The sequence below is a fragment of the Passer montanus genome, unplaced genomic scaffold, assembly GCF_014805655.1.
Source record: "Passer montanus isolate IOZ18808 unplaced genomic scaffold, ASM1480565v1 scaffold111, whole genome shotgun sequence".
Lineage (NCBI taxonomy): Eukaryota > Metazoa > Chordata > Aves > Passeriformes > Passeridae > Passer > Passer montanus.
In genome coordinates this window covers 999,186-1,026,062 of record NW_024357725.1, presented here as the reverse complement: position 1 = coordinate 1,026,062, position 26,877 = coordinate 999,186, and the positions used below count along the sequence as shown (strand labels likewise).

At 41.7% G+C, this 26,877-nt stretch overlaps 1 protein-coding gene across 3 annotated transcripts in view; it reads right to left on the bottom strand.

Annotated features, from left to right (window-relative positions):
• Nucleotides 1–26,877, bottom strand: part of SCAPER (S-phase cyclin A associated protein in the ER) — a 137,437-nt gene that overhangs the window by 4,465 nt on the left and 106,095 nt on the right. For all 3 annotated transcript variants that reach the window (XM_039732460.1, XM_039732468.1, XM_039732476.1), the window contains exons 28-30: nucleotides 19,011–19,248; nucleotides 15,873–16,022; nucleotides 123–314 (exon numbers count right to left, since the gene is read on the bottom strand). In XM_039732460.1, the coding sequence (XP_039588394.1) occupies nucleotides 123–314; nucleotides 15,873–16,022; nucleotides 19,011–19,248 (580 nt within the window). The remainder of the gene's footprint in view (nucleotides 1–122; nucleotides 315–15,872; nucleotides 16,023–19,010; nucleotides 19,249–26,877) is intronic.

Below are 26,877 nucleotides of genomic sequence, written 5' to 3'. Positions count from 1 at the left end.
CGTAATCTGTGGTTTAGAAGAGCTGCAGTGAGTCTGGAAGCACTTCAGAGCTGTTTGCTTGTTCTGCTGAAGTGAAGATCCCCACCCTGAGAGCAAAGGCGAGCACAGCTCCGCAGCCGTACCTGGATGAAGGTGGCCAGTAAAACACAGCTCATCTCCTGCTCCAGGATGATCTTGTTCTGAGGGTTATTGTAACACGCAGCTATGAGCGAAGGGAAGAGCACTTTGATTAAACGAGGATCACTGAAATACTGGAAAGGCAACTGGCAGAGTTTCTGCAGCACCGTGGGGTGACGGCCAGATTGTACAATGATCTGAAAATACAAACAGAACAAATTGAAGCACGTGATCTATCTGTTCTTCTCTTCCTCTTAACCACCAAGGGTGCTGAAGTCATGCTAAAAAAATGAGCATGGATGAGGAGTAAGTACTAAAAATAAAGCCTACAACATTTAGTTCAAATAACTTCTGTTTCAGTGTGCAAGTACTATTTTTATTGCAGAGTAATATAAAAAATACAAAGCCCTGAATTTTTTTTTTCTCTATCACCCAAAAAAAACAGCAAATAAATAAGGGATTAATTTACAGATTACAGTAAAATAGATAATTTAATACCTTAATTCAAAAGACAAAGAATTACAGCTCAGGGACTATTCTGAGGTAGAGGCATGAAAGACAAAATGCCGACGCCTGCCATTTGAGCGCACTAAGAACGGGGGAAAGAAAATCCAGGAAAAAACCACCAGGATTTTAAAAACCCTCCCGAAGCTTGACCATCCCTTCCTGCAGCTGGCAATTCGAGAGGACTGTGTTTCAGGGGAGACGTCTGCCATTCTCAGGCACCAAAAAGAAAAGGGGATTGTGAGCTGCCCAGTGAGGAGTTTCTGTAAGGAGAGACTCAGAGAGATCCTCCCATCTGTGCTCCTTATCTCGGTTTCTATCAGTGCCATTGGCTCTAAAAGGAGAATTGTTTAGATAAATGGGACTGTTGTCATGAAGAAGGCTAAGTTTACAACTGTATACATCTGAAGAAATAAGGCAATGCTATCACTGGTCTCCTACAAAGGAACCTTTCCATTTCACTTGATATTCTTATAAAATCTTTGCCATAAACTAAAAAATGCCCAAATCGGATCTGTTCCAAGTAACCTTGATTAGACAATTACAATATGAAAGAGCTGTTTGACCCAAAGTTGGCTTTTCAGCATAGGAGGAAGCTCCTATAAGGCTGGAACACTGTAAAACTGAGGGTCATGACTGTAAATTGTACTTAGAAAAACACAATTTTACAGGTACACACCCAGACAAGACTGCATTCAAATTAAAACCAGAAGGACAGAAAGAAGCATTTGAGACTACAGGAACATAAATTACAGGGATTTACAAGTTTTCAAAGCACTTTTAACAATACCTTCAGAGCACACACTAAGTTGATAATGCAGTTCAGTTTAAAAACAAGATGAACAAAATAATAGTTTGCATTTTTTTCAGTTCACCAGTCAAAAAAGACATTGTAAAACCTTTCAAAATACTGGTAGCAATGTCCTAATGCCCTTAAAGACAGGAGCATTTTTTAAAAGACAGCCAAAAAAGTGACAATTAAGCATATATTCAGACATTGTTTTGAGGAAAATATCACTAAAGCATTTGGATTATTCTAAACTCTCAGCTCCTACCCTGTAAGCAAGAGGTGCCCCCAAGTTTGGGAGTACTGTTGAAATTTTAAATTAACCAGAGTGGCTATTATACTGTTCTATTTTTTCTGCGGTAAATTCTATAATCAGAAAAGTATTTAAAATCAATCATAATTGGTACTAAAATAACTACAATTGGCATTTCTGATCCAGGACAGAACAAGAGAACTCTTGATTTCTTTTTAATGGCCACCATACACTTGATGAATAGGCAGAGGAAAAGAAGTTTCTGGGACTTTTTATTTTTCATTTCACAGTTCACTTCCTTTACCTGTCCTAAAAATGCCATGGATAGTTAGTGAAGTCCTGCCAAACTCACAGTGCAGATACCCAAATAGCTTCCATGGAATTATTATTTCATTATATTTTTATTTTCAACAGCTTTACTACTATGATGTTATCAACATTAAAGATAGGAAGGGATATCGAGGGGTTGCTGACTGTTTTAATCTGGTATTTATCACATGTGGAATCAATTTAATGATTTCAGCTCATTGTACTAATGCAACTACTAAACCTGATACACTATATTATGTACTCTGAAGAAAAAAAACATGAGTCACCCCTTACTGGAAAAAAACCCAATCAAATAAACGTGCAGCAGAGCACCTATTCCTTGTCCATAGGTGGAGAAAGTGAAGGCCAGCACTTGACTTAGCAGATGAACATCAAAGAAAACAAATGAAAACCTTGCACTTCTCTTGCTTGATTTTTTTTTTCATTTTGAATAGCCACTTAAGAATCCCAGGGACTTCTGCAGGCCTGGAATATGGAATGCTCATCTTACAAACTGCTCTCATACAAGAGATACAAGCCCCTTACTGAAATGCAGCTTGCCTCTCCTGCTGCCACAGACTGGGACCCAGACACATTTACCTAGAATTAGCTTTTCTTGTTGCTCTCTCTCTAGCCTGCAAATCAGATATGCCTGTCAAATGTAACAAGATCCTAATTAAATCACTGCATTTCGGTACAGCCAAGCATTTAAGCACCTGCTTAACTTCAGCTATGTGCCTATGTTCCATTAATATTTGCTTGTGGTTTTCTTTTTCTGAACTGAGACCTATCAAATTAGTCCAAGCAACTACAATTATTTTTCTAAAACCAGAGCAGGAAACTCACATTGATGTTTTCTGTATTTCCTTTTAAAACTTGCTTATTCTCAAAACTGACAGATATTCGTATAACTTTATTGGTTTTGCCTGTGCTTAGCTGGAATAAATTCCAGCTTAGTTTATCTTATTTATGGCCCAACATGTACCTAGATGCTGGAACAATCCTGTGAAAAAACAGCACACAGGTAGGAGAAACAGCAAATAGGTTCCTGAAATGCTCTTTCATGATGAATGAAGAAAGTTTTCATTTGTGCCACCAGCCAACTCCAGGCCCTGATCCATCCTGGAGGTGGAGCCCCTGTTACAGAGTGGGTGAGAATTCAGGTTTAGCACACCAGAAAGCACTGGCCAGCACTGCTCTCAGTGTGAAAGCCTGCTGAGGAGAGACTGGAGCAACTGAAATTCTCACTTTCAGGAGTCCAGGTGTGCCTGGTTGGTGTCTGTCTGCATGCCCAGGTCTCCCACACCACGCACGCTGCACCACAGCCAACTGTCCAGCACCATGAGTGATGTGCTGACCTGTGGAACTTCCCACTGAGCAACACCTTGCAGGGCTGCTTATCAGTTATCTTCTGTCACTCCCACCACTTTATAGCCTTCTGCAGGTCCTGCTAATTGGCTTAATCTGCAATAGCCAGCAGGTCAGGCTCTCTCCCCTGCCCTACCAGCAATCCCTGCTCCCGTGTGACTCTCTGGGAAGTGCACTCTGCTCTCACAACTGCAGCCATCACCCCATCCACTGTACTGGTATTTCTGAAGTTTATCACTTAGGAAAGCATGATTCACGATTTCTGAAGTCTCTAGATGGAATTCATGTTTTCCTCACGTTTATTTGGGCCAATATTCACTATAAAGTGTATTGCTTGGCCATTTGCTGCACTTCTCACTGTGAAAGCCTGAAGCAGTATAAAAGTCAGTCTTTCAAAACAGACTCCAATGACAAAAGCCAGCAATATGCCACACAGCACTTGAGCAATAAAATAGGACAATCAATCAAAAAAATTAAAAGCTCCATGTTGTATGAAACAGTAATAAAGTAGTGAGAGGAACTCATCATTCTGCTGGGAGATAAGGCCTCCCCTGTCACTCAGGTAGGGTGTCTGGCTCCAGACCTGGTGTGACTGCTGGAAGGATATTCCAGAAGGATATTCCATCCTGGATACTCAGTCCTTCCCTGTATGTCCCCCAGGACAGCAGCCTTACTCTCCTGCCACTGCTTCCTGGCACCCTGCAAAGGAGAACTTCCCAGGACTGAATGCCTTTGCTAAGGAACTAGCAGACCACATGAATCCAGAACACTTGGGCACAGTTTTCTTCTGGGTAGCAAAGGGAAACGTTGCAGCTCATTTCATTTTTCAGTGAGTTCCAAGGCCCCAGAATTAATGTTCTGATGCTGCTGCAGGAATGAGAATCATAAGAGTGCAGCTTCTTTCCTTCCTTGCAGGGAGATAATGAGTAGCACACACAGGGGCAACCTTAGCCCAAGAATTAGCAAAGTAAAGATGTTTTGCTGAACACCTCCTAATTCCATTTATATACTGCATATATATATATATATTTGTTCTTCACTTAATCTTTCTCTGTATTCCTTTTATCAGTGAAAACTTACCATTCCTTTAAAATGCATATGTATGTATTTTTGTCAAAGGAAGGTAATAAAATCCTCATACTTAACAGGATCCAGAACTTTGGAATGGTACAGCAATGACACCGAATGTCTCAGCAGTTACATGTCAAATCAGATGTAAAATCTTACCAATTCAACAGTTAATTTTACAGAAAACTAAAAAAAGAATCCTCTTGCCTTTGAAACTAGATTTTCATAATCAGATAACTGAGTGTACAAACAGGATTTTCATCAACAAAACCAAAATGCCATTGAGAAAGTTGAAGAATGTCTGTATGTAAAATACTGAACAAATATTAGTTACATTGAAGTGAATTGATAATTCATAGATTCATATCATTCATAGATTCATATGTTCTGAATAGACATGTAATGGAGATGCATGCTAGTAATTTGTCAAGAACTAGCAGTTCAATTAAACTGCTCTGTGAAGATTTATTATGGAGTAGCATTTTTGGTGACAATCTGATTTTCTTTTTCCAAGTTTAACTGCATTCAAAAAAGGGGAACTAATTGAATTTAAAACTCTGCTTGCAATCTTCCAGATATTTAAGGAAGATTATGATCCTAGATCAGTTTCCAGTGGTTCTATGCATGTATGTTAAATACTGTCAGATACTTTATTACAAATAACAAAATAAAAGGTACAGTGTCAGACCAAGAACTTTTTCACCACTTGTGCACTACACAAGGTTAGCCCAGGATTACTGCAGACTGGAAGTGCTGATTTTTAGAGCAATATTTAGTCTAGTTCTGCTGGTGGATTTAGGTTTTCTTACTTCACTTGGACATTTGCAGCTCTGTAAAAACATCATTCATGTGAGTTATTTCTATCAATATATACAATAAACCCACCAGAATTATCTTTTAAAGAAGCTAATTAATTTTGTAGTCAGGTAGAAGAGTAAGCCAGCAGCAAACTTTTTTGTTTGTGGAAGGACAAAACAAAGAACTGAAGTGATTCACTTTGGGAAGAAACTTTGGGAGCAAAGGCACAGCTGGCACCAGGGGCACTGCTGGGACACATGGCAGCCACAGGGGCATGGCCAAGGCAAAAGGAGACAACACCCAGCAGCTGCACTGCCATCTGAGCCCTGGCAGTGCCTCCCACCACCACTCCCAGCCAGGCCATGGCAACTACGCCTGCTTTCTGCAGCCCATCAGCTTCTTTCATCCACACAAGAAGGGGAAAACGGGCAGCAGAGAAAGGAAAAAGATTGCCAAGGAGAGAACTGAAATCTGGAGGCACAAACCCAAATGTGGAGTTTTGAACAAAACCTTACAAGCCATCCAAGTGCACTGCTCTTGTGTGACTGACTCTGCATGAAAATGTTGTGGTCTTCGTAGTCTATAGTCAGGCTGATGGGTTCAGTTAGTTTTAACTAAATATTAGGAGTTGTACCTCTTTTCTCAAGTGAAAATTGAGACAAAGTTATCCTCATGCGGATACAGGAACAAGCAGTTGGAAAGTTCAGAACTTCCTGAAGCAAAACCTTCTTTGGCTCTTGGAGAAAAACCTGGCAGTGACACGGGGTGTTCCACAGGTACTTAGAAACAAATACAGTGCTTATTACCAGGAGCTGAATTCACTTTCCAGAAAAACATCCTTCCCAACAGAATTTCCTTTCATTTTTATGAAATGAAGCATTAAAACGAGCCCTTTACTTGTCTGTGCTCTTCTGCTATAATGTAGCTCACGTTCAGATGCAATTTTCTTAGAGCTCAGTTTAAAAAGTGAATGGTTCTCCGAGGGGCACTCCCTGCCTTCTCTGCTATCTCAGATGACCTGTGCTTCCAAACTTCAACATGGTCATTGTAAACATTAGTATTTTAAAATGCTACTCAGTATGGGAACCACTAATGTTTCTTATCCATGTATTTATCATTTATATAAATGCCAATTCTAATTTGTACTACAAGTAATAACTTCATTGAACAGGAACTGTGCATCTAATTCCTGTAACAGTATTCCATCAAACAGTTAAATCCCTTTTGTTTGATGTCAGGTTATTTACAACTTTGTAAAAGAAATAAGTCTTTATATTAGTAGTCCAGAGTTTCTCTTCAAAGTTAGATCTGCATTATTTCTTCGCTTCTATATAAACAGATCTCATACTGTCAGCATTTAATCAGCAGAATATGTCACCACTTAGGCTCTTCTTCTGTTTTAAGGTCAAGCTCTTTTCTTTCCATTTTGCAAACTCCACTATTGGCAAAGCTCTGAGCAAAGAATGTTCTAAATTCCTCCTGGTTTTCTCAGGAATCAGAGCACCATTTCCATGCAAAAAGAAAGTTCCAGAATGTTACACTGAAATTTAAAAATAAGAATTTTGTCTATTTGAAAAATTCCAGTGTTTATTTTCTTAGTGTCACGTGTAAGCTTTCAGAGAGAAGATAAGGGTGGTTCAGGAATAACATCAGTCTTCCTATAAACCACATTCTAAGCATTGTCCCTTCAGAGCTCTATGGTTTAAACACATTCAAGGGTACTCTGTGTATGCATCACAGAAAAAAATTATTGCATCAGTTTTTGTGTAACCATCCTAAGACATATGAACATTTAGGATAGGACAAGGGCCAACCACCAGGACAGTGATGCACTGAAAATGTAAAAATGTTTATCAAAAGTGATGCTAGTGGAAAATCTAGCAAAAGTTTGTTATACAAGCTTTTGAAAAATGCAGAAAATGCAGCCCAAAATGACAACAAACAAGTTACCTTAGTTATAAGATAACAAATTAAGTATATATAAGATTAAATTCAATAATAAATAAATAATGTTAAACAAATGTTGTAAAATATAAACTTCATTACAATGTGATGAAAGGAAAATGGAAGCAATTCTAAAATGCATTGAGATTACTTGTGAATGTAATACTTGTGCAAGCTGCAGGAGAAAATAATAATCTAATATCTGACCTGGAGAAGGTATTAAGGAAAAGCCTAACTTCCAGAGTGATAGCATTTTAGCGTTTATTAACATAAAAATAAATATTTAAATGTGAGGTTGTTCTCACACTTCATGTTAATCATATACTTAAGGACCCTGTTAAACCAAAGGGCATCAGTGCTTTCTAGAAAATTCTAAGCTTCATTGTTTCCACAATAATGTAACAGAAGATTCATATGTTTAAGTGTTGGTCTAATAATTTTTAATCAGAAAGTATTATTATAGATCCAGTGTATGAGAAATACATATCTTCTGTCAGATAAAATAAAACCCCCATCACAACACATCTCAAATTCTCAGGTGTTATTCTGAGCCCTGAAGTGATCAGAATTAGCATTTGTAGCCCTGCACAGTTTTTGAAGAATCATCCTCACACTCAGATAACATCCCCAGCTCGGACAATGAACCCCTTTAAACTCAGGCTGCTGCTGTGGGCACAACTCTCCAGTCATTTACTCTGAATGAAATCCAACTGATCTGAATGAAGATGATTTAAAGGGTAGACAAGAAACAGGACCAGCCTAGAGAAGTTGAGGCAAACTAGTGGCTGAGGTTTCTGCCAGCATCCTTGGAAACAGCTAGTTTGGGTCAAAATCCCCAGAAGGTGTGAATAATTCAAACATTACAGTCTAAAACACATAAAATCTTTTTGTGTGTCTCAGAGCATTTTCTCCCTTCAAAAGCAAATATTTTCTGTCACACTTTGGAACTCTAGTCATAAGTAAGCTATATAGTCTTGAAATTATTATTCCTAGCACGTTTTGTCTTATGGCTTCCACAAGAAATGTAAAGGGTTTGTGAAAGCACCCAATCATCAACTAAAAAGCTTGTGAAACACTGAGCCACTGGACATATTACAGAGCTGTCTGAGACAAAGCTTCAAAGAGAGAGCGAGAAAATGTGCTTTTCTGCCACGAAAAATGAGCTACAATTCACCCTTTACTACGGGGAGAGGAAGACGAGCAACATTTTCCATAGTACTCCATTAATGCATTTTGTTCTTTATGTTTCAGTATCGCTTCAAACAAGTGTGACTTGAGCTGAACACGGCACAGGGGGCTGGGGAGGCTTCTGCGGGCCCCTCGCCGCTGCCAGCTCCGGAGCCATCCAAGGAGAGCTGTCAGCTCCGGGAGCACAGAGCAGCTCCGGGAGCACAGAGCAGCCCCGGGAGCACAGAGCAGGAACACAGAGCAGCCCCGGGAGCACAGAGCAGGAACACAGAGCAGCTCCGGGAACACAGAGCAGGAACACAGAGCAGCTCCCGGAGCACAGAGCAGCTCCGGGAGCACAGAGCAGGAACACAGAGCAGCCGCAGGAACACAGAGCAGCTCCGGGAGCACAGAGCAGCTCCGGGAGCACAGAGCAGCTCCGGGAACACAGAGCAGGAACACAGAGCAGGAACACAGAGCAGCTCCCGGAGCACAGAGCAGCTCCGGGAGCACAGAGCAGGAACACAGAGCAGCCCCGGGAGCACAGAGCAGCTCCGGGAGCACAGAGCAGGAGCACAGAGCAGCTCCGGGAGCACAGAGCAGCTCCGGGAGCACAGAACAGCCCCGGGAGCACAGAGCAGCCCCGGGAGCACAGAGCAGGAACACAGAGCAGGAACACAGAGCAGGAACACAGAGCAGGAACACAGAGCAGCCTCGGGAGCACAGAGCAGCTCCGGGAGCACAGAGCAGGAACAATGAGCAGGAACACAGAGCAGCCCCGGGAGCACAGAGCAGCTCCGGGAGCACAGAGCAGCCGCCGCGTGGGGCCGGGCACAGCCACGGCGGCTCTGCGGGGCCGCCAGGGCCCAGAGTTTATGAGAGAGGCACAGGGAGTTCCCTCACACATGAGGCGAGACAGACAATAGCTCGCAAGGCCGATTAAAGATTTGCAGGCTCTAGCCTGTGTTTCAAGTGTCCGTGTGAAAGCGGCTCCCCAGCGAGGCCGGGCAGCGCAAGCTCAGCCTCCGAGCGAGCGGCCGGGCCCGGCTCCGAGCCGGGACAAACTGCTCACCGAGAGGACTGTGCCAAACTCCGGGCTCTTTTCTCCATGTGGACCAAGTTCCACTGGGCATTGAGCTGAGACCGCCGAACTCCTTTTATCCCGACCCGGGAGTAAGATTACAACGCGGCTCTCCGGAGGCAGCAGCAGCTCCCTCCCTTCTCCAAGCCTCAGTTATGGACTGCATTTGAAGGCTGTTGAAATTACTGGCTTTTATGACATTGAGAGATAAGTTTATTCTTCCGTGTTTACAGTTTAGTAAGATAAATCCAAATGCATTCATTTCTCACACTAATTCCTATACACTCTTCTCCCTACAGGAATGAGCCAGTCATCATGAACTGAAACTAAATACACTTTACTTCATGCTCAGTCTTCGCTCATATTAAATTACCTTCCCCACATCCTCTCAAAAACCCAAAAAAATCCAGGATGTATTTTGGAATGTTAGAAACACAATTAAGATGTGACACATGAAATGTGCAGTCCCAAATGCTTCTGACATACTCGATTTGCTTTGTCATAGATCATTCTTTAAAAGAAAAAGTTCATCAGGAAGCTCAAACAACAACAAAGGTGTCTGACAAATTACCTAAAAGGCATCCTCACTTTTGCCTGACTGCCCAGACAGGAATGCCATCTCTCCCGAAGACATTGGTTCACTTAAGTGAATTTATGTGGCTGAGGATGTGAGGCTGTGAGAGCCAAGGCATACATTACAGAGCTGCCTTAATGTACTCAGCTCTAACTCGGGCACTTTAATCCTCAGGGGATTTCTGTTCACAAGCTCAAGTGCTTCTAAATGTGAGTCAAGACTACAACTTCACATGAATCACTCACTTGCCAAAATCAGCTATTCCACAAAATTTACCAGGCGTATTTCTTGTGCAAAGCTATAAAGCTTTAAAACATCAGGGTGTGGGGCTTTTAAAAGAAGTTTTAACGAATAAACCCATAACCTCAACATGAAATCAATACTCCTAAAAATTCCTTTTTGAGAAGAAATTACAAATTCAGAATTAAGTAAATTCAGATCTGATTTACTTACAGATAGGGATGTTAACTGCATGGTAACTACCAATTCCTGCCTCTTTACTCTTTGTGCCGTATTTTCATAAAGTCCACCTACCAGATCAAAATTGTTCCAGTTCCTCCACAGCCCCAAAAGCAACATAAACTATGAAAGTTTAATGATGGCCTCTAATAAACAACCCATATGGAAACTCTACATATTTTTATAACTTGCAAGTTTTCCTGCTGACTTCTGATTATCACAATTTTTCCATTTTAGAAGTATTTTTCTTCCTTCCCGCTAACACTAGAGAAAACTGGCCCCATACTAAAACTCAATAGGTACTAACTCTGTCAAAAGCACAAAATAATTTCTCTCCAGAAGGTCACTTTTAGTCTTAAATCCCTTTGTAAGCATCCCTTGCAGCCCAGTACCTGTAACCACAGCTAGGATGTGACCTACACAGATACAGATTTGTGATACACACCGGGACAAAGGCTCCTGCTACTTTATGACACAAGAAGGACTTACCACACAGAAGAAATGTTTAGAAGAAAATATGACCAGAAGTCAATCATTTAACAAAAAAGGGAAAATTAACATGGGATGAAACATTTACTGGGGACTAACTACCACGCTCTGGGTGCCACGAGTGAGTCCTAAATTTCAAGATCCTTTCAGAACTGTGACTACCATACAATATTTCAATTTCTTTACACATTATATTTTTACCTGTGATACTGCTGTGTGACATTTTACATATTTAACATGGGAGAAATTCCCTCCCAAAATATCCTGTAATCTCACTGCTCCTTACTCCTTTACCTGGAGTTAGCTGGGATGCCTAAAACATGTTTTGCAACAAATTTTCCACACCTGTATAGCAAGGAGTAATTTCTAGTAGGTGACTGATACTATTACATCTAATTCCATGTGCTTCTATTTTCAGCATATGGATCATTAGATATTAACATTTCAATTATTTATGAGTTTATAGTAACAGACCTTGCTGTGGACACAAATGTCTGAGGACAGAGAAGTAAGTGAGACATGCAGCTGGAAGACTCCTGGGAATGAAGTCCCTCCTTCAAGGACACATGGTGTGCATGTAAATTTTTGAAAAACTTCTGAGAGAACTTTTTACTTCTATCTACAAGCCTATTTTTATAACAAAGTTCTGAAAAGCTGCATACGCTTTTTCCTAACTCTTTCAGCAGAGGTTTTATTTTGCAGTCTAGCAACAGTATCTTCTAAAAGCATACAGTTCATATCTTACAAACCCTTAAAGTTGGTGGGATTCTTCTAGAGTACTCTAAATACAGTGTGTACCAAAGACAGGCATAACAAAAAGCTATTTTTATTTAAATAAAGGCACAACAATGCAACTTCTTTTGGAGCCTATCAGCAAGATCCTGAGTCTGAGGATCTGATTTGTGAGGACTTTTCAGATGAAAAATATTCCCTAGCTGCAATGAATATGGAAAGATTTCTATTCCCAATGCAGCAATGTGAAAGAAAGCAAATCATCTGTCATTCCTGTTAATTTAATTACAGGACCACATTCAATTATTCAATATAATATGCAAATAAGGTTAGTTGACAGCACATGCTAATTATATTCATTATACTAATTAAATCAAACAATAAAAGGGAATAAAATGTAATGAAATAGAAGGATAATTTAAATTAACAAGAATATTTTAATTAGAAACTGTAATTCTACAGTCTGATATAGTGGGGTTGGCTATTGAAAGATTGGACATTATTTTTATTACACAGTTCAGCTCTACATGTCCATCCTTGGTGTCAAGGGACCTGTTTTTGCACAGCAGCAGATTAAATGGTGGCCAGAACAAGAGAATGCCTTTTCCCTGCTGACCCTCCCAAGGAGCAGATGCCCAGTGAAGCTGGGCTGTGAGCAGGGGCTGTCTGGCTCTGTGGCAAACATGAGCCATGGATACAGAACAGACAGGGCAGCTCAGGCCTCACCACTGGCCTTGCAAAGCTTCAAATATTAAAGAAACACTCCTTGCCTTCTGCAGTTTGCACTTCCATAACTGATTTATTTCTTCAGTGACAGCAGCTGCCCTGGAACAGCTTTATGAATGTTAAAACAAAATAGGAACGAAGGAAGGGAATATTACTAATATATTATATGTGGGCAGAGTCAGCAAAATCACAGCCTTTTTAAAATAAACAGAGCAAGCACTATCAAAACACTGAGGAATGTGTTCCTCAGGAATCCATTGTCCTCAGTGCTCCTCGACAGAATCACTTGGGGCTGGCCCAGGAGCCAGGCGTGGTGCAAACACCAAGTGGGAGCCCAGGCAGAGCAGAGCCTCTGTGTGGGACCCAGCAGGAGGGGCGAGGGCTCCTGGAGCTGGCAAATCTCAGGCTCCAAGCTGCACAAAAGAAAAGCACTTTCCTCCTTCCTTCTTCATCTGCTACTCAACTAACTCTAAAGATTTCTACAGACAGCATAATAAATGAAGCCAAACTTGTATTATACTAAATGACTGGCATATGATGCTCTTGGAAGATTTTGTCCTATGAATGTGAAATATTTAGGAAATTGCCCCCTTATGATTTTGACTGCATAGTGGTAGTAGTTCACTTACTTAAATCACAGTACTACTACAGAAGGTCAGTGCTGAGGGTGACAGGCTGTAACATTTCTGTTTTAGAAATCTATCTAGTCTCTAAACTGGGGAACTGCTTTTTTTTTTTTTTTTTTAAGTTGCCTTTTCTTCCTTCTTCCAGTATGCTGCTTTGGATATTTATCTGTTGATGTGGATGGACAAAGGAACTACAAAAAGGGATGCTGAAAACTCCAAACAACTGTCTGTCCTTTTCGGTTTTGAGTATTGAAAGGAATGAAACATGCCTCCATTTGCAATAAGAAATACAAATTTAGAGAGGAAATTACTTTAAACTACAAATGTTTCCAAACAAATGCACATTTGACTGCAACCTTGAAATATGTCAGTTATGGACTCAGTTAAAGTTGATTCAAATACTAAATAGAGCTATCTGGCTTTACAGAAATTTGTTTTCATAGCTCAAGTCTAGTGTATCTATTTTTATTACACTGTACTTGCCAGAACTTCAAGCCTACTATTTGAAAACTTTCACTGTGAGACCAATTTTTTATTTTTAGTAGGACTCCCCAGATGATCAACAACGGAAGAAAAAATTGGAAGCTCTTAACATAATAAAAAATTAAACCATAACTGAATGAATAGAAAGCACTTCCCTCTTCATGAAAAGCAGCCTGTCTAGTAGAAGTCACAACACAAAGAGCACCTTAAAATAATGACCATAAGCAAGTCATACTGCTTTGCCTGGTAGTAAAAGAAAAATTACTTCCTTTCACTAAAAATCCTTCCCAGTATTTTTCAAGTACCTGAGTGAGGAAAGCTTCAGTTTTTCAAAATGCTTTTTTAAACAAAAAAGCCAAACCCAAATGTCTCTTCCTCAGGTAAAATTCTATTAATGAGGAATATTAGAAATGACATAAAATGTAATGTCACGACATCCGACATCTCCTCCAAAGCAAACCACCCTAAAAGAGAGCTTTTAGGGTACTTAAAGGACTGACACAGCATGACTGTCTGACTGAAACCCCAAACCTGACTTTGAGAGCTGCAGAGGCCACCTTCAGCCCCAAGAGCACAAGCTGAAGGCTCCAGGACCCAGCTGGGAAGCCCAGCCCCAGCCAAGGCACCCCCAGGGCCTGGTGCCCACTGCCCCAGCCAGAGCTTCCCGGGCACCAGCACTGCTGGCACGGCAGGCTGGCACTGTGCAGGAGCCTGTGCTGCAGGACCCTGTGCTGCAGGGACCCTGTGCTGCAGGAACCCCCTGTGCTGCAGGAACCCCCTGTGCTGCAGGAACCCCCTGTGCTGCAGGGACCCTGTGCTGCAGGAACACCCTGTGCTGCAGGAATCCTGTGCTGCAAGAACCCTGTGCTGCAGGAACCCCCTGTGCTGCAGGAACCCCCTGTGCTGCAGGAACCCTGTGCTGCAGGACCCTGTGCTGCAGGACCCTGTGCTGCAGGAATCCCCTGTGCTGCAGGAACCCTGTGCTGCAGGAACCCCCTGTGCTGCAGGACCCTGTGCTGCAGGACCCTGTGCTGCAGGACCCTGTGCTGCAGGGAACCCCTCTGCAGCACTGCTCCTGCAGTGCCAAGTCCTCCATGCAATGAATCACATCTGTTTGGACTTGTGTGCCAGAACAGAAATAGCTGAGCTGCAGAGAGAAGACACCACGGTTTGCTGGCACTTCTGGGAGGCAGCTCGACCCGTCGGGCAGCAGAGGGACCCAAAATGGCAGCAGCACCACACAGGGTTAAAAATGACCCCTCTGAGGTGCTGCCAACAGGCAGCTCCAGATCCTGAGAGGGATTTTGGTCACACAGGGTAGGGAGGCTGCAGCATCCTCCCTCCAGCTGTGGCCAATCCCACAGAAACACCACTACATAATTATATAATACTTGTGACAGCACTGTCTGCTTTGAGATATTTCAGTGCTCCAATTATAGTCAATAACTGTAAGAATGCTATAGAGCAGCTTTTCTCCAAAACCTTCCCTGACAAGTTTTAACACTTCCTCCTGCTCATCAGCTGACCTGAGGGTACTGAGCTCCTCACCCTGAACCCCTATCCCAAATTTGAGCAGAACAGGGAACAAGCACAGAGAGAGAACACAGTCAGCACCTTCCCAACATGCAGCATTCAGCTGAATTGTACCCAACATGTGGGCACCTACACATTTGGAGTCAACTTCTCATATTCCAAGAGCCAGTGCCAAGCCCTGCCCAATACACCCTGAGATGTTACACATAAGCTGAGGAAACCAGGAGATTTTTAAAGACTGATAAATTTGAAATATTTTTTGAGTTTTGTGGCTGTGTTACTTTATAAGCCAGTAAGAGAGGTCACAGAGTCCAGTGGCAGAAGTGGACAACAGTCAAGGAAGCTAAAGAGGAATTTCCACTGTTTCTTGAATAGGGCACTTAGTTTATGACTGAAAAGATTAATGGAGAAGAATGGCTTAAACATGAGCACTGGCAAGCAGGGAGACAGCTACACTGGCATCCAAGGACAAGTCTTCATGGGAGAGTAGCTTAGTTGGCTTTAAAAAGGTTTAACTTGGGTACCACAACCATCTGATCACGCTGATATGAAGCTAACTTAGAATTAAAAATATCAGTGGCTAAGTATGCCTTGGCAGGGTGCAAGGCCAGTTCAAATCAATGCAATGGCAGCACAAGAACTACAAATGGAGTTTGCTTATGGACACACAAAATTAATGTCTTTGTCTTAACACACAACTTCAGCTTCTCTTTTGCAAACACATCCGTTTGTGCTCGCAGGAATCCCAAGTGCTTCAAAACCAATGCTGAGGGGATGAGCTTCCTGACTAAATGAGAGACCCAGGACTAAATGTGCCCTTGATAACTTCTGCTCCCCTTCTCCATTTGCCTTACCTGGTTATCTGGGTTGTTTACAGTGAAGTAGCCCACACAAATGATGACTTCGTGCAGCAATCCTTCACAGGTATGCTGAGAGCAGTACCACAGCAGGGAGCTGATAATGTGCCTGAAGGCCAGGGACAGCCCTTCAGCTCCCACAATCGACTGAAAAATAGACCAAGAAACAGAAATCACACTCCAGCAGTATGTTTTAGAACTTGTGTGAATTGCACACACATCAACTGCACCCTTCTGGGGTGTTTTTGCAAAGTACAGACTATGTTCTTCCTTGTGAAAGGCCACAATCAGATCTCTTTTTTCAGCTGCTTACTGTTCACAACTGGAATATAATATTAAAAGCCATAGAAGCAAGAATAAATTCAAATTTTCAAGGGACACAGGAAAAACTGGATTCTGCTTATTTGATGTTCATGGCAGCATTAGGTTGACCATTTCATTTGACATACATTACATGATCCAGGAATATTTAGTAATACCTATTAGAAAAAAGCAAAAGAAACGAAACCATCTTCATTTCTGCAACAGAGCAAAATGCATTTCTCATTAATAACTCACACTCTAAATGGAATACAATGATTAATAACAAATAATGACTTTTCAAACATTACAAAAAGTTAGAAACATCCAAAAGGAGAGAACACTCAGCTGCAAAGCTTCTTGGGATGTTTTTTAAAAGTAGGCAAATAGCTGTAACGTGGAGATTCAGAATTAGATTTTATCTGTGCAGCCTACAGCCTCTATTTAATAAACATGTCAAGCAGACAGAGCGACACAGGGTCAAAGGGGAAAACTAAAGCACAAGGAATGAGCATGACAGTCTCCTAACTCTAATGAAACAGCAGTGCAGGCCTGAGAAAATCTCTTTCATTTCAGTGTTTTCTTTATTTTCTACCTTGTAGCCTGTGGTAAATACATACACATAAATCCCAGGCTGTGGCATAGTTTAGTCCTGCTGAATTCCAAATACACCCAGCAAAAGCAGGATCCTTGACAATGGAACCAGGCTCAGCTGTGGATGCTTTCGATCTTGAACTTCATTCTGGTAAGTCAGTGTATTTTCAAAATTTAATGCCCAACACAGCCACCATTTACTGCTTTATGTCATGTAAATGCCATGTCCTCAGGTCCATCCTTATTTAATTAGTGCTGTCTGTGCATGTTGTGACCCAGTACTCTGGGTTTAACCTCCACTGATAACAAGAGGTCACAGGGCACCTGAGTTTGTGTACAAAAGTTAAACTAATTTTTCAAGGAAACTAGACTTCCTTTTTAGCCAGAATTAATATCAGCTCAGGACCCTGTGCTCTTTCTCACTACCATCTTTCAATTGTTTATATTGTCAAATTAAATGAAATATATACCCATGAGCCATCTGTGCTAATACAAACTCGAGAATACCAGACCTCTTGTGCTAATCAGAACCTCCTATTCCACAGTCCTACCAATTTGTGATAAAACTACTCCTTAGAGATAATGATCACACAGGAGGCTCTTCCCTCTTCTTTCTGCCAGCCTGTCATGGCCCACGGGGTCAGTGTCCAGCAAACTGCCTCAGGTGGATGTCATTTTTAACACTACAGAAACAAATCACATTAATGCATGGCGAGGGAGAGCTGCAGAGGCTACCCCAGGGTGCCTGTCTATCACAAACAGCACCATGCCCACGGTCCAGCAAACAGCTGGACACCTCCTGGGAGAGCCCTGTGGCCAAGAACTGAGAGAAGCAGCTCCCACTGCTGGGGTTCTGGCCACCCTTCACACAATAGTTACTGACTTGCACCACTTCAGGTAGAACAGACTAACACAGACCATGGGGTTTGGAAGTTAATGCTGACTGTTTCTGCTAAGTGCTGGGATGTAAAGGCATGGCTAGAGGGATAAATACAGACAGGGCAAGCAGGAGATGGTGTTTTAAAAATTAACAGCAATTTCTTGGGATAGCAGGGAGCAGCCCTCTAGCAGTGATCTGCTCCAGCTCCCCTGCAAACTGTATTGTTCCAGCTCCAGGCTGACTCTCCATGCACCTCTAACACCTACAGCAACACATGGACAGCCAGTCTGTCCCAAACCCAGAGTGCTGAACGAGGGCTAGGAGGGAACTGCCTTGACTGACAGAAGAAATGCATTCAGTGTAGTGTGTAATCAAACTGCAGTCAATATCCTGCTTCTGTCTCTGCAAAGAAACCCTGCCTGAACTGGTGCTGCAGGTGCAGATGAACTCTGCTGCACACAGAATCTTTGTTGCAGATGATACCAAACGTACTGAAATTCCATGGCAAGAAACACCAACTGAAGGAGCCACACTAAATTCTTCACTTGTGAAAAGCTCTCATTGAATTTAATGATTTCAGATGGAGAGTGTGGTACAGCATACTACAAATTACACATTAAATGAAAAAGAAACCTGTTCTGTTGAATTGTGGAGGATTGATGCTGCTAAATGTGTTTTCAAAGCAATGCCTTCTGACAGGTGTTTTATATTAGCAATAAAACTTTACCAGCTTACCTGAGAAATATACCAGTATTTGTAGGGCAAAATCATTCATTTACACTTGAACTCTGTTCACAGACAAAGGTAAGCAGTCCTTCCCAGGACTCAAAATGCAGATTTTTTTTTTATTTTTGATTTAATAAAAATTATGAAAACATGTTTTCCAATTTTTGGTCAACAAAATTTTACTTCTTAAAGAAATTATATCAAGCGATTATCAGTTTCAGCTGCACAATCTTAAATCAAGTGGCCTCTGAAAGCACTGGAAAATATAATATATGGTTATAACACGAGTGAATCCTTTCACATAAGAAAAACTTATTTCATCCTTTTGACTGAGATTTTCCTTTTCACACTTTTGGGGCTTAATAAATATAAAAAGCACTTTGCTAGAAACAAGTAAAAAAGAAGTTAGAAAACGTAATGGATTGGATTCAGCATTTAAAGTATTCTAAATTTCCACTTTTTGGTTAAATTCATCAGCTATATGGTAGACATAACAATAGTTAGAAATTTTATGCACGAAACCTAACATTTAAAAATTCCTTCAGTAACTAAGATCTTAAGGACAAAACTTAGTCCAAAGACATAATCAATAATGAACACTTTCCCACCAGGAGAAGTTTTCAAACATCTGTTACCTGGAAGGCAGGCAGGTCGAGAACAGCGAAGCTGTTGAAGAAGCGCAGGCTCTGGAGGGCCACCTGCACGGTGCCGGGGGCGTAGCTGTCCTTGGGGCCGGCCGGGCTCGGGTCCGAGATGGGGCCGTGGAACAGGACGCAGTAGAGCATGTGCAGCACCCCCACCAGATCCGTGGCCTGCAGGGCTGCGCTCAGCCCCGTGGGCTCCGGCCGGCCGCTCTCGAACACGCTGCACGACCTGCGGGGACGAGGAACACTCAGCTGGGAGCCAGGGGTGCCTCCAGCGCCCCGAAACACAGCACCTCCAGAAAACACCCGCAGGAATTAGGGCACCGTCTCACGCTCTCTCTAGTCGCAGTGCAGCTGTATCGCTCAGGATCTTGCCTCACATCCCGTGCCCGTGATCCTGGGGACACTGGGAGCACACAGGGGCTCCGTGCAAGCCCTGCCTGGGTCAGCAGCCTGCTCTCACCTTTGCTGCCTGCAAAGCAGCCAGCAGCAGTGGGAGAGCTCCCTGGAGTCTCTCCTGCCACAGTGATGGGCTGCAGGCACTGGAACAAACTGTCTACCTAAGTAGCAAAGTAAGTTACTGGGAACAGATGATCTTAATCAAATGGGTCTGCAGGAATTTAAGAATGAAGTGTGGAGCAGTAGGAAAACACTCTGCTGCTTACTTCAGTCAGATGCTGTTATGGGAGACTGCAGCAGGGCAGCAAAGCACAGGCAAGCACAAACCAGCACAGCTCGTGCACACGGGAACTGGGTCTCTGTGCCACCTTTTGGGTGTGCACATAAAATAGTGGAGAAGGTTTTTGGTTATCTCAGTATCAGCACAGATAGGCAAATAACTCAGGACTGCCTTTTCCATTCTTACATCCAGACTTCCAAAAACACTTCACATAATCCTTCATGATTTTTACCGCTCGTGTGTTTTCACATTATTAATAATCCAGAAGATTATGCAGAACAACTACTAAGGAAGACTCAGAATATCACTACCCTGGAGGCTAAATAATGGGTGGAGGGTAGGCAAGCACAAAGCGAAGCCCCAAAATAATTCAGCAACTTTTATGTTCTCTGATTCTAATTCAAACCCATAACATAAACTACATGAATTTCATTTTGGAAACACATTTAGTCAATATTGGTAAACAAAGGAAACACTAAAATAACAAAACACAGCAAACAGTAACAAAGAAAATATGCTACATCAAGGACTGGTTTTTACCTCACCTACTATGTTTCCATCTTAAAAAAAAAAGAAAAAAAGGAAAAAAAAAAGAAGAAAGTGTCAATATCAAAAGAGACTGCAAAGATTGAGTGTATATATGATTCTTTGTTATAACTAAAGGAAAATATGACAGATTATATGAGAAAACATTACAAAAGGATAACTTAAATGAGGGTATTTTCCCTTTTTATAACTACTAAAAGCAAAGGAAATGGATGTGAAAATCAGAACAATTTTCTAAAATCATCTGTAAGTTTGAAGACCTCAGTTTAAGAAAGCAAAGACGAGGTACTCAGAGGACTCAGAATATTCCTGTTGAGCAGAACCAGGAAGGAGCTTTCCCTTGACTAGAGCAGCTCTCAATAATCTCTCCTGTATCTGTACCAGGAGCACCCTGCACTCCTCTGTTACAAACACTGGCTCCAGAGACATTTCCAGCACAGATTCTAGGCAGGCTGACTAATCCTGCTTTTTACAATTGCAGACAGACTTCTTCAACAGAGAAGCTAAACCATGAGCTCACCAACGACCAAGTTTTGGCAACCATCACTTTGTTTTGTCATTTTCACTCTTCCTAGTGAAGCAAATAAAGCAGGGAAGAAAGCACCACCTTACCCAAAGCAATGTCTGTCCATGAGAATTTCTGTCTGTTAGCAGCCCTCCATCACCTCCATGGACCACAGAGAGGGAAAGAGGCAAAGCAGGATGATGAACCTGCCTTCCCCAGGTCCCAGAGCAGCCCTGAGCTCAGCTGAGGATGACAGGACAGTGTTTGGGCTGTACACAACTTGCACTACTGGCACCCATCTGTTTCCACCACTGTCCCCTCACATCTGTACCTTTACAAAGCAGTAGGTCAGATGATGTAAGGAGTGGTCTCATCTGAAATTAGCACTTGTGGGTACCATTTCTGAGTTATTTCTATTTACAGTCTGTGAACATTCAGTGCTGCTGAAAAAGCTACTCAGTGTTGCACCCTCTGCTGCTACCCCCAGGATCAATGTCCCAGGCCTACTTCAGGGACATCTATGCTGCACAAAAACCATTCCAACTGCAGACGTAGTCCACAAGTCTGTGACAGAAGAATCAGATCTTTAGTAAAGCACAGTAAGAACAAAAGCAACATAGTTGTGCCTGTTCTCCTTAAGACCCTAAGATTTACTCCACAAAGAATAAAAAGTGGAAAAAACCCCTAGAGTTCTAAGTGTGTTTGGGTGGGGCTACGCTGCACAACAATTTATGGCAGGGCTTTGCTTTGGAATTCATGCCCCAAATCTTCATTTTGAAGCTCTGTGGTCTCTAAGTGAGTGTGTGTGAATGGAGTCAGCAGAGACACTTCCTGAGCCACCACCTGGCTCTGCCAGCTGTGCCTTTGGAGATCCCTGCTGCAAAGTTCCAGGTGTGCTGGCACACCAGCCTGCCTGGGAGGGAGGCACAGCCCTGATGGCTGCAGGAGCAGGGAGAGCTGGCAGCTCTGGGACCACCCTGTGCACAGCTCTGCTCTGTGGGTCTGGGCTCCCTGGTATCCCTCACTCCAAAATGCCTTCTGGTGTCCAAGGATTTGTTCTGCAGGATGCAGGAGCCAAAATGTGCTAACCATCACTTAGTTACACTCGACTAACTAGAATGTTTATTGCCACAGGATCACATGAGAGCACAGCTCCTCCTGCCAACTAGTATTTCCTAACTTCACTCTTAGCTTTTTCAGCTGTACAAAACAGAAAAGTACACTCACAGTCAAATGATAACCCCAAATTAATTACTGCATATGATACCTCATAGAATTTTTTTCCGACTCTGTGCAATCAGAAGATTGACCAATTTTACCCAAGGTTAAAGTTAGCTTGCTTTCAACTCTCACTCCATCATTATTTTTAAACAATTCCATATGAGAAAGCTTACATTGCTGGATGAAATCCTTTTACCATTTTGTGCTGCTCTGGGGCAGAGAATGAATCAAAATATACATTAAAAAGTCAATTGTAAAATAACTAAATGCAAGCATTAGTTTTTTCACAGAAAAGATGAAAAATTTTCAAGTTTGTACAGAAATTTGTATAGAACAAAACTGTTAAAGAGTAATTAAAAACCTGTATTTAGATTTGATGGATTGAAGGAACTGCCACAAAGAATTTATTTTGGATGTTGCCTGTACTACAGCGAACGTGTATGTGAACAGAACACTGGCTCCTGTTGAAGTGAACTGTTGGTTGCACTGCTTTAAGCCTAAATGTTTACAATAAAAAGGTAAAAGAAGTTACTTGTACTTGCTGTGGGCTCTAGAAGAGAAAAAAAACCTACATGAAATGATGTAAAATAAAGCATGAACCTCTGCCTCTACTGCTCTGAGTGATTTTTGTCAAGTCTGCACAACACTGGGTTTCATACCTTGAGCAGACTTTTAGTTAACCTCAAAAAATAAGCCCAATGAAAATTCAGTTCTGTTGAGACAGACTAAAGCAAATCCCCCAAAATCCTTCATAACATAAGATGACAATGTCACACCAGAAAACAAGACTTTACACAACTGAAGTTAAGAGATCAGATTCCTAGAGCTGCAATTCCTTTTAATTCTCCTGTTTAAAGAAATTTTGTCTCTGAGTCTGTAACAGCTGCAAAAGTAAAATAGTCACTATGGACAAAACCCCTTCAATTAATCCCTGAAGGGAAGTAAGACCCACTGGATTTTTAACATTGGTTGATAGAGCTGGGAAAACAAACAGGCTTTCAAACTTTACCAGTCACAATAATTATGTGTTAAATATAAACACAGAAAAATAGACAAATATTTCTATTACAGTCAAACAACCTGCATGATCTTAAAAAAAAAGGTTTAATGAAATGCACAGACTTTTCATTATGGGTTGCCACTGTGATTTTTACCTTGGCCATCAAGGGGTCTCAGGAATTGGTATGTGATCTGTGACTTACAAAAAGAGTTTAAGAATTAAAAACGTAGATATATCCATCACAAGAAAGAAAGAAAGATACTAAGCAGTGTTACTTTGTTGCTTAAAATACACCATTATTTATTAAAAACAAGGATTCAATACGGCTTGATAAGAAACAGCATACTCTGCAGAACAAGTATAAAACTACAATTTCTCCAAGCTTCAATATGAGCAAACTGTTTATATCTTAAAATATATTGTTTTAAAAACTGGCTGAGCTAACAAGCAGACAAGCCTCTCTAAGGGTATACATTATAATGTTTGTATATTTGAAATATATACTCCTGATTAAAAACATGGAGTGAAATGAAAACATGAGTTTCCAAGAGGCTTAGAATATCATCTGTTGGGGCTTTTTATTATTAGGATTTAAAAACTATCATCAGTACTTTTTGCTTCTAAATTATTTTATTTAGAAAGAGATGTCAAAATAAAGAGGTCAAATGATAATAAAAGAAGAACAAGGAAGTATTTAGCACCTGTCAGACCTTGCTGCAATTCCCCCTGTCAAGCAGGGACTGCAGTGCTGCACAGAATGATGAACTGAAGCCTTCCAGTAACTTCAGACACAAGCTGGAGTTAGTTCAACACCGCTTGCTGGAGCTGCTGGCCCTTGGAAGTGGTGAGAAGCAAAACCAAGGATCAGACAGACTTGCATCTGAATCTCCATCCAGCGGCCAAAACTGACATTATCTTAATGACTGTAAGAACACTGAGCCCAGCCCTGCCCACTGCCCTGTGCATCTGGGGCAGGACAGGCACCGTTCCCCTGGCTCAGAGCCTGCATCTGCAGCTTGCTGCCTCTGCAGCTGGTAAGCACAGCTCCATCAGCTGCTGACACACATTTACACACCCTACCACTGCTCTGGGATAGAACAGCAGCTATTTAATTACTGCACTGCTCTGGATTTTCCTGGGGTAACGAGAAAGCTTGAGGGCAATTCTTAAATAGAGAAAACAGCAAAACCTTTGAACAGCTGGTATTCCCAAGGACCTACATAATTGGAGGGACTGTTATTTGCAATATTCCCTCACGCACAATGCAGTATCCTCCTTGTATGTGTGTTACTGCTCTCTACTGTCCTGCTCCTGGGGAGAACATTCTGCCCCAGTGACTGACTCTCACCCTGCAGTGCTGCCCTTTGTTTCCCCAGCATTAACTCTGTGTCAGTGGGAGTTTCTTCACTCACACTCATGGGCAAAAGTGAAACAAGGCATTAACTCTAGCCCTCCACAGAGCAACAAATAAACTTCTGGGACAGCAACTGTAGGTCCAGAGAATGAGGAAAAATGGGATCTAGGCTGGATGAACAGTGGGCAGCACAGGAGAAGACAGGCACACAAGCAAAACCTTTGCTGTGCTGATAAAGGACCTGCCATGGAGATCCTCGTTAGTGTACCCCTGCTTTTAGGACTGGCTGAGCTGAGGCAGCAGGGCCATGCCTTTATTAATGCTCCTTGCATTCCAGGCCTGCTCATTGTTTTCTGTCCTGTGGGTACAAGCCAAGCACATTCCAGATGTGCAGTCAGGACCTGAGGGCCCAAAACAGGCCTTGAATCTCTCATACTTACAATGATACACTCTGGAAAACAGGGCTGTCATCCTGAACATTGCTACTGGCCTTCTGCAATTCCACACAGATTTCAAGAGGTCTCTATGGCCACTCAACCCATTGTTATTCCATATAAAGTATATTTAATATTTTCATTATTTATTTTAATTAAAATGTCTCTATTTTCAATTCTGGCTACTGTTACTCCTAATGGAGAGCAAAAGTCAGTTAAGCATTACCAGGGTCACAATTTTCAAGCCTAAGTATCAAATGCCAGGTTCATCTGCTCAGCAGAGAGAGCTCAATATTCAGACCTGCTGCATTTTCTGATTTCTCCCTACAAATCCCTATTTTCAGCTCTCGTGCATCATTTTTTTTTAAACTCATCAGGGAGGAAGGAGCTCTCACCTCCACTCTTAGCTACAGATGCAAAACAGCATCAGAAAAATGGGACTTGCAGTTGGAGGTCTCAAGTCACCCTCAATGATTCTCACTGGGTAAGAGAAGGGGACAAAAAGTATCAAAACAAGCTTGAAACAGGATAACGAGTTATTAAGGTTTTCAACAATTGTTCTTTTATATGTATTCCACAGTGTTTGCAAAATGTGCTATTCCATCCACAGCAAAATTTCAATTAAAAGAATCAATCAAGCATTTATTAGCCAGTATCAAAAATTATAATTTGAAAAGTAAGATCAATATCAAAGTTAAATCTTTTTTAAAGACCTTGATCATTAATGAAAAGAAAATCCCTCTCTTATAATAGGGTATGTTTATAACATATGTTCAGAATAGATTCCCTTATTTCAATAACATTTTATGATTATCAAATTGAAAATCCTCCAATTTATGTTTCTACATTAGTAAGACTTTTCTTTACTGTATCTAACTCCATGATTTTGGACTTTTTTATTCCTAAAAGTCTACCACAGTAATAAAAGAAGTCTCTTAATTCATGTCTTAAAATTTTACCATCTACATTATATCAAACACAGACCTCATTTAAAACATAATGTTGATTTATATATATATATCTCAAATAATTTGAGGCTGTTCTCTAATAATCATTATTGTTGTGACACCTTGCCTCACGTAAAGGCACATGCAGAGAGGGACTTGACTGAGATCTCTCCACTGCCTACAGAATTCTTCCCATGAAGGAACTGTCCAACTACACACCGGGTATCATTCAGAGCTTGGTTTAGAAATACTCTGCTGAATTTGGAGTTTTATAAGATGTGCTTTTGAAGAAGGCACAGAAGTCTAGATTGACAGCTCTTCCTACCTCAGAGCACCAGAAATGGCCAAACATACTTTGTACCCACAGGACTGGACCTTTTCATTATTTAAAACCTGAGTTTTAAACAAGAACTTCTGGCCCTCTGGGGACATGGCAATTACAGCTGCAGTACAGTTCCCTACAACCTGGTGGGACCTGAATGCACAGGAGAAGGATCCCACAGCTCACAGAGGATTTCCCAGCTGTGCTGGGCTGGTTTGAGCCCTGAGGTGGTTCCTGGCACCCCAGCCAGTATTTGCTGTCCTGGGTCAGTTTCCCACGATGCCACTCACTGCTGTGTGCTGAGATCTGCACACAGGCCAGAACTACCACAGCTGCTGTGTGACAGACAACAGCCTGAAAAAGCTCTACTGAAAAAAAATCACATTAATTTTATATCCCCATCTCCCGGTTAACACTGAGGAGCATAAAGAAGTTCCAACCTGGACCCATCTTATATAGGAGGATATATGAAAAGAACATTTTAAAATTGCTCTTGCAACAATGGTGAAAGCCTGCCATTAATTTGGCAAAACTTATTTTCATGCTGCAGTGAGAGAGCACTTGAAATACTTCCTGGGCTCCTCAAATCTCAGTAACAAGCTCAGCCCTTGGCTGCTCAGAGTGGCTGGGATGGACAGAGGGCTCTTACAGGCAGGCTGGCTCGGTGCTCAAGCCTGTGTCAGCTGAGCTGGAGAGTGAGAAAAGCTCACTGCAAAGGCTGCAGTGCCACCACCACCATTCACCAGCAATGAAAGAGTATTTCTGTATTTCTCACAGAAGGGCTGCCTTTTGTGCTGCAAATCAGGTATCACACATCATGTGTTATTGTAGTGTGATGTATTTAAGAATT